Raw genomic sequence first — 14,588 nt, 5'->3', positions numbered from 1 at the left:
ACACAAAAATAATAAATTGTATTTGCGGGTGTGTACGGATAGAATGGTAATAGAATAAAATTAAAAAATAATAATAATAATAAGTTTTAGGGATGTACTAATGATAAGGAATGATTATATATACAATGAGATGCTTTTTTACAGTTTTGCCATCATATCAAGCTTATTCCTATGTTCATTTTAATACTGAAACAAAACTTTTTTACTTGTTTAAAATGTTTACAAGTAAATTACTCAAAAAAGCAATCTGTTATAACATGGCATCACTTATAAATATACAGTAAACAATAAACGTTTGTTAGGATGAAATATTGATGCAGCCATTGGATCATATTTTAAAATTAATGCTAATGACAAAGTGACATATTAAAATTCGATTTAATTTATATAAAATATTATTATATTACATTAGTTACATTATTGTATATAAAATATTGTAACACACGTTACGGTGAAATAAGATTTTATTTTATTATTTTATACAGATGGATCTAAACACCCAATCAAACAAAATATGACATAGAAATGTACATTCCAAGATTTAAGACGAAAATAAGTTTAACTGACAAAAAAAACAAAAAAACAAAGTCAACAAAAACTGATAGAGAAGACCTGCTGGTAGAAATGTATACATCACTGTACAGACTAAAATAGAGGGTATACAGTATAATTGTAAACTGTTGTTGTGTACAGACACATATCGGGATAACAGGGAGTGAAACAGCGGATAGGTTAGCAAAAGCAGCATTAAAGAAAAACTTGGTGGATCTTAAAGTACTTCTGGGAAGAAATTTGATAAAATAATAAGAATATGGCAATAAAGATAGGAAAATAGCAGCACAGGTAGGTGGTAGGTCTATTATAATAATTGTAAAATCAGTAGGAAGTAAGGGAGGAACAGAAAGGAAGAAGTAATGGTTTCTAGATTAAGGAGTGGAGACTAAATTCAACACTAGAATTAATGTGGAAGCATGAAAATGGTGTGTGTGATGAATGTGATGTTTTTGAAACAGAGCTAGTGTTTTTTACAGCATAACAGTCTTTTTAGCAATATAAGAAACACGCCAGTGAGCCTCGTGGACCTTCTGGGAATGGGTTTGAGTGATAGTCAGATATTTAAGGTGGTTTTAACATTGTTAGAGCTACTAGACCACAGGATTTAGTGTTTGAGGATGGAGATCATGATGCTTCTGCCCATATAGGAAGTTGAGGGGCCCAATGCAGAAGCCGAACACATGGCGGTCCTCTCGGGTGGGTGAGACATTACAGATTTATTTTATTTTATTTTATTTTATTTTATTTTATTTTATTTTATTTTATTTTATTTTATTTTATTTTATTTTATTTTATTTTATTTTATTTTATTAAATGAATCACCCTTGAGCATAAGATAGACAGTAGGTGGCGGTAACGCTCCTAAAGGGTGAACGACCATTGAGCAAAAAGAAGCAGCAGAAGAGATTGGAATTGATGTAGTGCGCGCTCTAGCGGCTCGCGCTCGCTGTTGTGTACGCGCAGAGGAAGATGGCGTCCGGCGTGAGGCAGGAGCTCGCGCAGCTGATGAACTCCAGCGGGTCTCACAAAGATCTAGCTGGGAAGTATGTCACTTTAAGTCATTTACTCAAATTGTCACTTACTGTATGTCTGTTGCATGAAATCATTATTGCTTAGTTTTTTGAAAGAAACATGTAATGCTGCAGTCGAGATGAGTACAAGCTAATATCACCCAGCTAACGTTAGCGTGAGGAACTGCAGTGCATGATCTATCTGTCAACATGCTTAGATTATTTTTTTGTTATACTGCAAAATCGCTATTATTAATGGTTTGTGGTTATTAGAATCATTAATCCATACTCGTATGGTAATGTATTTATGGATTTAATGGGACATTTTCCAAGGACTGGAGTAATGACAAGAAGTTAGCTTAAATAAGCACTTATTTATTTTGATAGTTTGATTTGAGGTCATTTATATGCTAGTGTGTTCCTAAAAGTGGACAACATGGTCTTTCATCAGACATACACAACATTTAACAGTCTTTCTTTTCTGGTTAAAATATGACCAAATATAATGATGACTCATCTTGCATTTAGGGGCGTGTTTAAAGTTTTGTCCAATCAGATGTTCTAGAATGAACATGCCTTGCCCCCAACAGCGCGTGCTTATTTCTTTGCTAACAATTTTAATGACTGTGTTTTGACAGATATCGTCAAATATTAGAAAAGGCTCTTCAGTTTATTGATGCAGAACAACTTGAGGCACTGAAAGCATTTGTTGAAGCGAGTAAGTACACTAATATTTAATACGCAAGTCTGGCCATATTATTAGAATTGAATCAGCTTGATATGAGAACGTACGCATTCTTCTCTTAACATTGTCTAAATTGATGAGCTTGGCTATTTCTCTCACTTGTGCAGTGGTGAATGAGAACGTCAGCCTGGTCATATCCAGACAGCTGCTGACAGACTTTTGCACGCATCTTCTAAACTTACCGGACAGCACTGCGAAAGCTGTGTGTCACTTCACCCTGGAGAAGATCCAGCCCAGAGTCATCTCCTTTGAAGAACAGGTACGTGTCATGAAAAACACTCTCAGATCAATGCTGGGATCATGTATGAGCCAATCTCATGCTCTTCCAGGTGGCTTCGATCAGACAGCATCTAGCCACGATCTATGAGAAAGAGGAGGACTGGAGGAACGCAGCGCTGGTTCTTGTGGGGATCCCGCTGGAGACGGGTCAGAAGTAAGATCACACACAAGCTGAAGCTGCTTATCTGCATCTGCTTGTCACTGTTGATTAGTTTATGTTGTTCATGTCTATTTTTCTGATTCAACAGACAGTACAATGTGGACTATAAACTGGACACTTACCTCAAAATCGCCCGTCTGTATTTGGAGGATGATGACCCGGTTCAGGCCGAGGCCTACATCAACCGAGCGTCTTTACTTCAGAATGAATCCACCAATGAACAGCTGCAGATTCACTACAAGGTGCACCATCCATTGAACTTTATACAGGGCACAGTATCCAGTTGGGCTGAGCGGTATTTCAAATAATTTTGTGCGTTTTAAAAAATCATTAGAATTTAATTGAAAAATTGATTTGTTTATTTACCCATAAAGCTTACTAATAAGCAGTTGATAACTGTCTTGTAAGCTGTTAATGAATAAATATTTACAAAAACTTACAACACGGTTCTTATATTTTAAAAATATTCATTCATTTAAATGTAATTAAAAAACATGCTCATATATATATATATATATATATATATATATATATATATATATATATATATATATATATATATATATATATATATATATATATATATTCAGTGGGGATCGAAAGTTTGGGCACCCCTTGCAGAATCTGTGAAAATATGAGTAATTTTCAAAAAATAAGAGCGATCATACTAAATGCATGTTATTTTTTATTTAGTACTGTCCTGAGTAAGATATTGTACATAAAAGATATTAACATTTAGTCCACAAGACAAAAGAATTGCTGAAATTATTAAAATAACCCCACTCAAAAGTTTGGGAACCCTTGGTTCTTAGTACTGTGTTCTGTTACCTGATGATCCTCGGCTGTCTTTCTGTTTTGTGATGGTTGTGCATGAGTCCCTTGTTTGTTCTGAACAGTTAAACTGAGCAGCGTTCTTCAGAGAAATCTTTAAGCTCCTGCAGATTCTTCAGTTTTCCAGCATCTTTGCATATTTGAACCCTTTCCAGCAGTGACTTTATGATTTTGAGATGCATCTTATCACACTGAGGACATTTGAGGGACTCAAACACAACTATTTAAAAAGATTCAAACATTCACTGATGCTCCAGAAGGAAACAAGATGCATTAAGAGCTGGGGGTGAAAACTTTTGAACATGATGAAGATGGCCAAATTTGTCTTATTTTGTTGAAATATAATTTTTTTCCATTTAGTTCTGCCCTTCGTAAGCAACAGAAGATACTTGTATGTTTCCCGGGACACAAATGAAGTACAATTTACCTTGATCTTCAAATTCCAAAAGTTTTCACCCCCAGCTCTTAATGCATCTTGTTTCCTTCTGGAGCATCAGAGAGTGTTTGAATCTTTTTAAATAGTTGTGTTTGAGTCCCTCAAATGTCCTCAGTCTGAAAAGATGTATCTCAAAATCATAAAGTCCCTGCTGGAAAGGGTTCAGATATGCAAAGATGCTGGAAAACTAATGAATCTGCAGGAGCTTAAAGATTTCTCTGAAGAACGCTGCTCAGTTTAACTGTTCAGAACAAACAAGGGACTCATGCACAACCATCACAAAACAGAAAGACAGTCGAGGATCATCAGGTAACAGACTATATATATAAGAAAGCAAGAAATGTATATAGATATGATTTTATATTTAGAAAACCATTTAGCTTGTTTTATATATGTAAACAACAAATAAATTAATGTAAATAATATTTTAATAACTGAATTATAAATGTATTCCTTTATTAATAATATAATTACTTGTTTAATTACACAAAATATATAATAAAATTCCGTATACAATTTGAATATCTCTATGACTGGTGGTAAAAAACAAACATAAAACAATTGTTTGGTGGCCCAACTAGTGTTGTCAAAAGACATGGTACTTTGGTACCAAGCCGGTATAAAAAAATGAAAATGTGACGGTACCAGGTTTCTTTGAGTACCGGTAGTCCCGAGGACCTGGTCACCAGGGTTCTTGACGAATAGAGCGCTATGATTTCCACGAAGCAGAAAACACGGACGGAATCTCAAAATCCAGACATGAAAATGAAACTTATATTTTAATATGGACAGTCACAGAATTTGTCAAAGTTAGCATAGATTAATCAAATCAAATCTCCATATGGACCAGTATCTGTAAATGTTAAGCCACAAAAGTTGTTTGAAATATGAATCCGTGTCCTGCGTGTCTCTGTGTGAATGAATGAATGGCAGAGACGTGCGGGTTTGTTTACTACATAGACTGAAGCGCGTGACGCTTGCAGTAATTTCAATGAGGACATAAACACATTAACAACATCACCAGAACTGTTCTGAGTCACTTCACAAGCATTTTACCATTTCATTTGAGTAAAACCAGTGTCTATTCAAAGGTATACCCGTCAAAATAAAAGTTCATTTTTACATAAAGGCATTGTGCTAGAAATATCACTATTATTTAGTAGAATGTATTAAAATTAATAAAACGTTCTAAAGAAATAAATCACACAATATTTCTTCCATGTTTTCATTTTAAAAGCAAATCCCATTTTTTAACCAAAAAATGTAATGTTTAAATTTCATAAATTAAAAGAAAAATTTAATTTGGGTGAAACTTGTTTAATGTTTTTCATAATTATGTTACTTTTAGAAAAACTTTAAACACAATTGTAAATAAGTATAAAAAATGGCATTGGTGTTATGTTTAGTGATAAAAAGTGTTTTTGTTTCTTTATTAGCATAGTTTTGTGTTTTGCTTTGGTACCGAAATCGGTACCGAGAACCGTGGATTTACACTGGTATCGGTACCGAATACTGAAATTTTGGTATCGTGACAACGCTAGGCCCAACCATTCTAATGCAAAAATAATTATATCCAAATACTAAGGTCTGTTAGATTACTTACTGGACAGTGTGTGATTTAATTTTTATTTATTAATTTTTCTAATATCTGTCTGCTTTATGATTATTGTGAACTGTAATGTTTTGCAGGTATGTTACTCCAGAGTTCTGGATTATCGGAGGAAGTTCATTGAAGCAGCTCAGCGCTACAATGAGCTTTCTTATAAATCCATCGTCCATGAGACTGAGCGCCTGGAGGCCCTGAAGCATGCGCTTCACTGCACTATACTGGCGTCCGCAGGTACTCTTCATTACATCACTAACAGTCAAACTGCTGGAACTGTGGCTAAAGCGTTTCAGACTCATTTAAAGCTGGTCACATTACATAATCAGTTCTTAATGTGTCCAAAAGGTCAGCAGCGCTCTCGTATGTTAGCTACGCTCTTCAAGGATGAACGCTGTCAGCAACTCGCCGCCTACGGCATCCTGGAAAAGATGTACCTGGATCGAATCATTCGGGGAAACCAGCTGCAGGAGTTTGCTGCCATGCTGATGCCGCATCAGAAAGCCACCACAGCCGACGGTATTACATGTTATGCTTTAGTACTGTCATTCATTCATGTTCTTTGCTAGGAAAGACTAATGACTAACGCTTTCAGGTTCAAGCATCTTAGACCGAGCAGTCATTGAGCACAACCTGCTGTCTGCTAGCAAACTCTACAATAACATCACGTTTGAAGAGCTAGGAGCTCTTCTGGAGATCCCTCCTGCAAAGGTACAGCTGACTGACTGACTGTCTGCGAAAGAAGTCTTTTATGCTCTCCAAGGCATTTATTTGATCAGAACAAGACAAAGAGTAATATTGTGAAATATTATTACAATTTACAGCTGCAGTCTATAGCTCTTTTTTTTTTTTTGTTAAAAATGGTCCGAAATATATATTTGAGCAAGTACATAACCAGCCAGTGTTCAGAACTCTGAAACTGTAGCTCTCTTACTTTATATTAATAATAATAAGATTATTTGGGTGAATCAAGATTGTGATCTTAAAATTATAAATCGAGCAAATCTATGTAAACGCACAAAATTGTTTTGCGAGTATATCGCTACAAGATCTCATCACATCCCTAGTTTGATGTGATATGAGCTAACCGATCATTAGATTTAATCACCATTAGTAGTGTGAATATTTTTTTTTTTTTTTTTTTTATTGCAATGGTTTTTTCCTCAGTTGGTCAGATCACAAGTTTTAGACTTGTTTCTTATTTGTTCAGACGGCAATATCTTGTGAAAATTCTTATTTGGGTCATACTTCCCAAGACGTAGACTCTTGTTATTCAGAAGTACAGTGAATATCCACACTAGTGCAGTGACTGACAGCTACAATTCAACTTAAAAATTTAGATTCATCCGCGCTGAGGAGCCATGCACAAACCTACATAAAGAAAAAATTTCTGCAAATAGCTGCAATTGCAGGTTTCAGACGCAGATTGGTGACAAAGAGGCAAAACTGCAGCTTTTAAAGGTGCACTAAGCAATTTTTGAAAAACATTTTCGACTGCAGTGTCAGACCGAGGTTGTTTATTTTTGATAGATGAGTAATGTTGATTTCGTATTGTTCAACACAACTTATCTGTGTTGGCTTTGGTTTAAATGCTTGCATGTTATCTTTGCTTGTATCCGCAATTGTCGTTATGCCAGGGTTGTGTGCGTATGTGTGGGGCAGAGATATACAAATAGGGGTAAGGTCCTGTTGGGGTATGGGTTGTTTGTGCTGGTCCTTTCAAATATCAATGTTGTTTGGCAAAAATCGCTTGGTGCACCTTTAAACTAAAAGTTTTCTTTTAAGATAAATTGTAAAATGTAATGTATTCCTGTGATCAAAGCTGTATTTTCAGCATCATTACTCCAGTGTTCAGTGTCACATGATCTTCAGAAATCATTCTATAGTGCCTCTGGACATAATTCACAACGCTTCACTTTTTCCACATTTTGTTATGTTACAGCCTTATTCCAAAATGGATTAAATTAATAATTTTTCTTAAAATTCTAGAATTTTGAGGAAAATAATGAATTGAATCCATATTATAATAAAGCTGTAACATAACAAAATGTGGAAAAAGCGAAAAGCCGTGAATACTTTCCAGATTCACTGTGTATATACACACATCTTTGTTTTCCAACAGGCAGAAAAGATAGCGTCTCAAATGATTACTGAGGGCCGCATGAATGGATTCATTGACCAGATAGATGGCATTGTCCATTTTGAAAGTAAGTTTGGTTTGGGGCTGAATATGTTGTATAAAAACTGTGTAACAATGGATAAAATTGAACGATGACTCTTATTTCCATCAGCGCGAGAGCCGTTGCCCACCTGGGACAAGCAGATTCAGTCCCTGTGCTTCCAGGTGAACAACCTCCTGGAGAAGATCAGTCAGGCAGCACCCGAGTGGACGGCACAAGCCATCGAGGCCCAGATGACCCAGTGAACTCTTCTGAACGCTTTGCTTTCCCTTTTCTCATTGGTCAAAACCCAAAAGACTCCCATTGGACTTAATTCAACCCAGCACATATATATATTAACGTTCTGTTGAACTTGACATTTTGGCTTGTGAAGTTAATGTTTTCATAGTTATGGTCTATGAGTATCCGATGCTGAATAAACACCGTGAAAATGTCTTTGTGTCTCAGAAATGTTGTCTCTGTTTTGCTTCACGTCTTTACTGCTAGAAACCACTATTCAATTCAATTCAATTCAAGTTTATTTGTATAGCGCTTTTTACAAAATAAATCGTTACAAAGCAACTTTACAGAAAATTGTTTCTACAAATTTAGTAGTAGCTAGTAGTTTGTGCACATTTGACAGGATTTTAGAAAAAATAAAAATAATAATAATAATACAAGACGTAGTCAGCTAGACGATGAACTATCAATATTATTAAGTTATTATAGGATTCAGTCACACATTTAGCAATAATTGTTAGTTCTGTTTGTTGATTCAAGGTAGCATCATCTGGGGTCCTCTGAGGGTCAGCATCATCTCTTCTCAGGTGTTCTGGATCCAGACTGGAGCTTGTTTAAATCCTAGTTACCCCGGGATGTAAATCCCGTGGCGAAACATAGAAACAAAATACAGACATCATTAGCATAGTTGCTGATCCAACAAAGTAAAATTAGTTTAACCCAAGTTAATGAATAATAATGCACCTTTTAACAGATGCAACTACACTCACAATTAAAAAGATACATTATTCGAATGCTTGGCGAAAGAGATGTGTTTTTAATCTAGATTTAAACAGAGAGAGTGTGTCTGAACCCCGAACATTATCAGGAAGGCTATTCCAGAGTTTGGGAGCCAAACTATTAATCAAAGTGTCTCCCTTTTCAAGTCTGATTTCAGTGTCAAAAGATATAATTTTAATGTGAAATAATACAAACCTTGTGAATAGTTCAACGAAAGCTAACAAGTATGCAAGAATGTTTCTAGTCAGTTTTTTTTTACTAGTAAGATTTGTAACTGAACTCTACAGTGGTCATAACATAAGTAAAAAGCAACTATGACTAGTGTAAGATTTTGTTACTAGCAAGACTGACAAAAAATAGGCCCACTAGCAATATAATTTCAACACCTTCTCTATAGCCAAGCTCTATGTAACAACTTCTCTAAGTCTCGTGCAAAGCATATTGGGAACTACTTTTGCAGAAAAAAGTATTAATACCAAAAGAGACAATTTAGTCAAATGAAGACCAGAAGTAAAATTTAGCCAGTTTATTAAATAATAAAATTACAGCTTCAAAACAACATCACATGATATTAAAAACCTTGAAGTGGAGACTAATCAATGAACCAATCAATTAAATAAGGTTATAAATGGTTTAAATTATTATTAAAAATTATTAATGATTAAATGCAATAATTATGAATGAATGAAAGTAAAACAGCACAAATTCATGGTTGCTTTTGTGAAGTAACACACACACACACACACACACAGTTGCTACTAAGAATCCTTAGATCTTTACAGAAGACAGATGTATACAGTCTTCCAGAGACCATAGAAAATGAGTAGAAGAAACCACCCTCAAGCTTACTTAGAAACACAGTGTTTGTGCTGCGTTATGTATTATCTTAATTATGAATACACCGGTTTGTAGAGCAAACAGTTTTTCCATGTAGTAGAGCTGGATTGTCAGCTGATTCCCCAAAATGCTCTGACGATATAGAACTAGAATCTGAAGATTGGTCTAGTTTCTCTTGGTTTGTTTGATCAGATGCTTGTGGAAGCCCCTTCACCTGCTGCTGTGATTCTGCAATGTCTCGCTGAGAACTATTAAGCTTTAACAAAGATCTGACATCATGTATTTGCTCCTGTGCTCTTGTCTTCAGCCATTTTATTCAATTCCTCTGTTATGTAGAGGCCAGCCTTCTCCAGAAAATACTTATTTTACTGATATGCAAGTGGTCGCTTGCAGTGTGATTGTCTGACAGATGTGATTGCCCAAAGGATACTTAATCCAAATAAAACCAAAATGGACAACTCCTTACAAAGAAAATGTATGGATTAATTGCAGGATAACAGGTATAAATGTGTTCAGTAACTACAACAATACTGTATTTGATTCAACATTTTAGATTTTATTTAACTTAAAGAAAGACAAGAAAGGTATAAATTATTAAAACATTTATTATTTGCATTGTATTATCTGTTCTCAAACAAAGTAACTGTCACAATAATATATCAATTAGAAATGAAAGTCTTATGTCAAAGGGTTTTTTACTCTATCAAGATCATCCGGAATTTACTTTTTGGGCTAAAAAGATAAGAGTGAAATGGTCTCTTTAACTCCAAATTAGACTTTTTCTGGCTCCTTGTGACATTTTCCCCCCTCAAATCCTCAAACTATCATTTATAAAACTAGCATTTTCTGTAACTGTTCTGTAACAGGCATGTGAATGTGAGGCACGTACACCATTGGCTGTTGGCCGTTATGTATCAGGCTGTAACATTCTAACACTGCATTGTTTTACATAGTAAACATTTGGCACCGTAGTGTTGTACTTTTTACCCCACTACATTTCATAAAAAACATGTCCTTCCTATTATGAACTGAAGAAATCATACCTTGCGCCAAGATTTGTGAACAAGCAGATTCTTTTCAATTAACCTTTTAAATAGGTTAGCACAACGCACTGAATTATGTATTGGTGAACTGGACATTTACATATCATATGTATCATGTATCATGTACTGTAGCATCTGAACTGGTTAGGTTTTGGGTGGAAAACTAAACATTAAAATAATGCAGATTAATGCCCATGCATTTTCCCCACTGTATTATATGTTTAAATTTTTTATAAAACGCTCTGGTTACTAACATAACCTCAGTTCCCTGAGATAATGAGAATAAGTGTTGCTTGAAAACACTATGGGGAAACTCCTGTATATTCTGAATACTGAAGCATGATTTGGTAAAGTTTGTGTATCTGCACAAACAAATTGCTTTTCAGCCCACCAAAATGGGTGGAGCTGACTGCCTAGGTCATCGGTATAAAAAAGCCTGTCAATTCAGCAGGGAAGCAGGATGACTAGGTGGACAAGAACCATTCCTTAAGGGAAGGGAAGTCCAGGTTATAAATCCTAGCAAGGGTAAATGGTGAAGACCAATCAGTTGCTGCACAGATATCTCTGATTAAGACTGGATCAAGCCCAAAAGGAGGCCATTCCTCTGGTGGAGTGGGCCTTCACTCCAATTTAGACACTGTGAGCCCACTGAAGTGTAAGCCAGGGCTATTCGGTTGTTAAGGGATGACGTAAGAAGCGCTGTTTCCGGGTCCAAGCCTCAACTCGCTTCACTTGAGAATACGAACTCAGCAGCCGTTTATGAGCACTGTTTATTCATATTAATAATTTAAGCTAAACACTTTCAAACTTACGGTATACATTACAGTCTCCGTGCCCACAGCGTCCCAAACACAAATAATTTTTATATATATTTTTTATATTTATATTTTCATTGTCTGGCTATCTGGGACTTCGGTATGGAGTTAAATGTTACGATTATACATTTTTCGCTAGTATTCTATAACATTGTGAGTTTATATTAGCACCTTTTGTTGTTTTCTCCTTGTAACTGATAGAGCGTTTGGACACGGAAGCGCTGCTACGTGACGTCAGACTTAACAAGCGATTAGCATCAATATCCATTTGGATCGTGTCTGCTTCATAACTGGCAGCTCTTTAGAGCAGCCTCTGAAGCATACAAAGAGCTGGTCTGATTGCCAAAAATGGCCAGAGCTCGCCACATAAGCTCTAAGGGACCGGATCCGGCAGAGTGAATTAGGACCCTGCCTTTACTCTTAGTTATGTAGAGCTAGAATAGTAATAACCTGTGCTCTGAACAAAGTGGAGAGCACCTTGGGCACATAGCCATGTCTTGGCTTGAGGATGACCAATTGCAGCCATGGATGAGGCCCTGAGGACCGTGGACAAGGTTGCAGGTTGAACACAATTTAATATATTTGGGATGAAAACCAGGAGGCTTGTGACTCATTAACTGCCTAGTAAAATACACTGTCAAGGTTCAGAAAATTATGAAAGACTTGTTAGATTAGTCCATTTGCCATCAGTGGTTCAACCGTAATGTTATGAAGCACCGAGAATACTTTTTGTATGCAAAGAAAACAAAAATAATGACTTTATTCAACAATTAATCTCTTTGTCTCTCCACATCACCGTAGCCCCATTTTGGAGAATATGATCTGAACGCTGGTGGCATGCGCTCTTCTGTGTCAGCTGCGCCATAAGGAATTGTTTTCAATGTGTATTTACGCTTTGATTTTAACTAAAACAATGCATCTGTGCAGCTAACACAGTATATCATATGCAGTTCGGATTCAGTGGATGTTCACCAAAATGGCAGTAAGGTGATATGGAGAGAAACAGAGATGAATGGAGGAGATGAAATGTTAAATAAAGTTATTTTTGTTTTTCGTCGCTTTTTAACGTTACGGTTCAATCACTGATGGCAGATGGACTATTCTGATGACATTCTTTCATACTTTTCTGGACCTTGACAGTGTAAAGCCCCTTTCACACTGCACGTCGGACCCGCAATATTCCCGTAACATTGCCTGGTCGCCTTCTGTGTGAAAGCAACCACGTCCCGGAATTGATTACCGAATCGAACCCGGGTCGGGGACATAGTAATATTGCGGTAATCGATCCGGAACGAGCGCTGTGTGAACAAAAGCCAGATCTAATTCCGTATCGAAGTGATGACGCGCGTTATCGCGCGACTTTTTTACCGGCTGTTTTGAAGGAAGATCAACATTCGCGACGAAAACATATGCGCAAACTGTAATGAAGCAGAGATCAGTTAGTTCCTCACTTTCCGCGCTGACGCCGAGATCGTTTGCTTGCTTCAGTTAAAGTATAACGTGCCAAGTGTTGTCGACTCGTACATTACACGTCACGCGCTGATGTCACGTGTCGTTACGGGATCTTCAAGGGTTGTGTGTGAAAGCACGCACATATACCGGGTCATCACTGGCAGTGTGAAAGTGCCAAATCTAGCGACCAGGGAACAATTACAGGAACACTTTACCCCTGTATATGCCGGAATGGCAGTGTGAAAGGGGCTTAAGTTACTTCGCAATTAAAGCTGCAGTCGGTAACTTTTGATGCTCTCGCGGTTAATAAACAGAACTGCTTGCGTCTTGCGGAAGAACATCGTAGCCGGACTAACTTCTCTCTGTTTATGTCTATGAAGAATCAAAAAGGTACTGGGTTACTCCGCCGCGGTAGCCCGAAGCAATCTAAAATAGTCCGAATATAAACACTTATTATAGGTGCACCCGAGTGATTCAGGACAAGCTAAAAACACGGTTTGGAAAATGGATTCATGGTGTGCTTGCTTATTATATACATTTTGTATACTTTGAACTCAAAAAAAAAAGTTACGGACCGCAGCTCTGATTGGTTGTTTCTTACTAGCGGTAATAAGTGTTTATATTTGGACTATTTTAGATTGCTTCTGGGGTACCGCGGCGGAGTAACCCAGTACCTTTGTGATTCTTCATAGACATAAACAGAGAGAAGTAGTTCCGGCTACGATGTTCTTCCGCAAGACGCAAGCAGTTCTGTTTATTAACCGCTAGAGCATCAAAAGTTCCCTACCGCGGCTTTAATGGGACCTCCCGGTTTTCATCCAAAATATCTTTGTGTTCTGAAGATGAATGAAACTTTTTGGAACGACATGGGGGTAAGTGATTAATGACAACATTTTCATCTTAGGGAGTATCCCTTTACATCCAAACCTCCCACAAAAAAATTTTTTTTTGAACAACTGGGCACTGGTATTAAGCAGAGTGTGAAAAACCCTCATCTCTCTAACAAGCTTATATGCGATTGAAAAAAACATATACAAAAATATTATACAGGCTATAACATCTGTCAGCCAGTATAACCGGTACAACCATATACTGTGACAAGCCTTATGAAGAATGTTTGAAACAAAAAGTATTTAATAAGAAATCTAAAGTGAAAGCACTTACTCGGGACAAACTTTTTTTGGGTCGGATTTCTGCAGTTTCAGCAGGGTTTTTTTTTTTTTTTTGGCAAAAGATTTGCTCATAAGGAGGCAAGTCGTAGTTAGTTGTGGTTAGACACACATACCAGTCCCCATCCATCAGTACTGTCATTATCCACAGGCTCGCTACTGAGAATGCTTTAATAAATGACATTAAAATAATAATGCACCTGTATGTTTTTATGTGCTTGTCAATAGAAGTCATGGCCTAGTGGTTAGAAAGTATGACTCTTACAATAGGGTTGTGGGTTTGAGTCCTGGGCCGGCAATCTCATGACTGAGGTGCCCTTGAGCTAGGCACTGAACCCCCAACTGCTCCCTGGGTGCCGCAGCATAAATGATGTTTACTGCTCCAGGTGTGTGTTCACAGTGTGTGTGTGTGTGTGTGTGTGTGTGTTCACTGCTGTGTGTGTGCACTTTGGATGGGTTAAATGCAAAGCATGA

The 14,588-nt window shown here is 36.8% G+C and overlaps 1 protein-coding gene across 1 annotated transcript; it reads left to right on the top strand.

Annotated features, from left to right (window-relative positions):
* The first annotated feature begins 1,431 nt into the window (after positions 1 to 1,431).
* On the top strand, positions 1,432 to 8,234 carry cops4 (COP9 constitutive photomorphogenic homolog subunit 4 (Arabidopsis)). The gene is made up of 10 exons (XM_052568251.1): positions 1,432 to 1,598; positions 2,204 to 2,283; positions 2,418 to 2,569; positions 2,640 to 2,743; positions 2,838 to 2,991; positions 5,706 to 5,856; positions 5,968 to 6,138; positions 6,215 to 6,330; positions 7,742 to 7,826; positions 7,911 to 8,234. The coding sequence occupies exons 1-10, from the start codon at positions 1,525 to 1,527 to the stop codon at positions 8,042 to 8,044; spliced, it is 1,221 nt and encodes a 406-aa protein (XP_052424211.1). The 5' UTR covers positions 1,432 to 1,524; the 3' UTR covers positions 8,045 to 8,234.
* Positions 8,235 to 14,588: the final 6,354 nt, after the last annotated feature.

The sequence above is a fragment of the Carassius gibelio genome, chromosome B10 (genome assembly GCF_023724105.1).
Source record: "Carassius gibelio isolate Cgi1373 ecotype wild population from Czech Republic chromosome B10, carGib1.2-hapl.c, whole genome shotgun sequence".
NCBI lineage: Eukaryota > Metazoa > Chordata > Actinopteri > Cypriniformes > Cyprinidae > Carassius > Carassius gibelio.
The sequence above is the reverse complement of the archived record's forward strand: the minus strand, read 5'-3'. Positions and strand labels throughout refer to the sequence as shown.

What these genes read in the sequence shown, in the direction of transcription:
- cops4 (XM_052568251.1), top strand. Translation starts at nt 1,525, where the DNA reads ATGGCGTCCGGCGTGAGGCAGGAGCTCGCGCAGCTGATGAACTCCAGC. An exon ending in CACTATACTGGCGTCCGCAG is followed by an intron (nt 5,857 to 5,967) that starts GTACTCTTCATT and finishes TGTGTCCAAAAG; the next exon opens with GTCAGCAGCGCTCTCGTATG. An exon ending in GAAAGCCACCACAGCCGACG is followed by an intron (nt 6,139 to 6,214) that starts GTATTACATGTT and finishes TAACGCTTTCAG; the next exon opens with GTTCAAGCATCTTAGACCGA.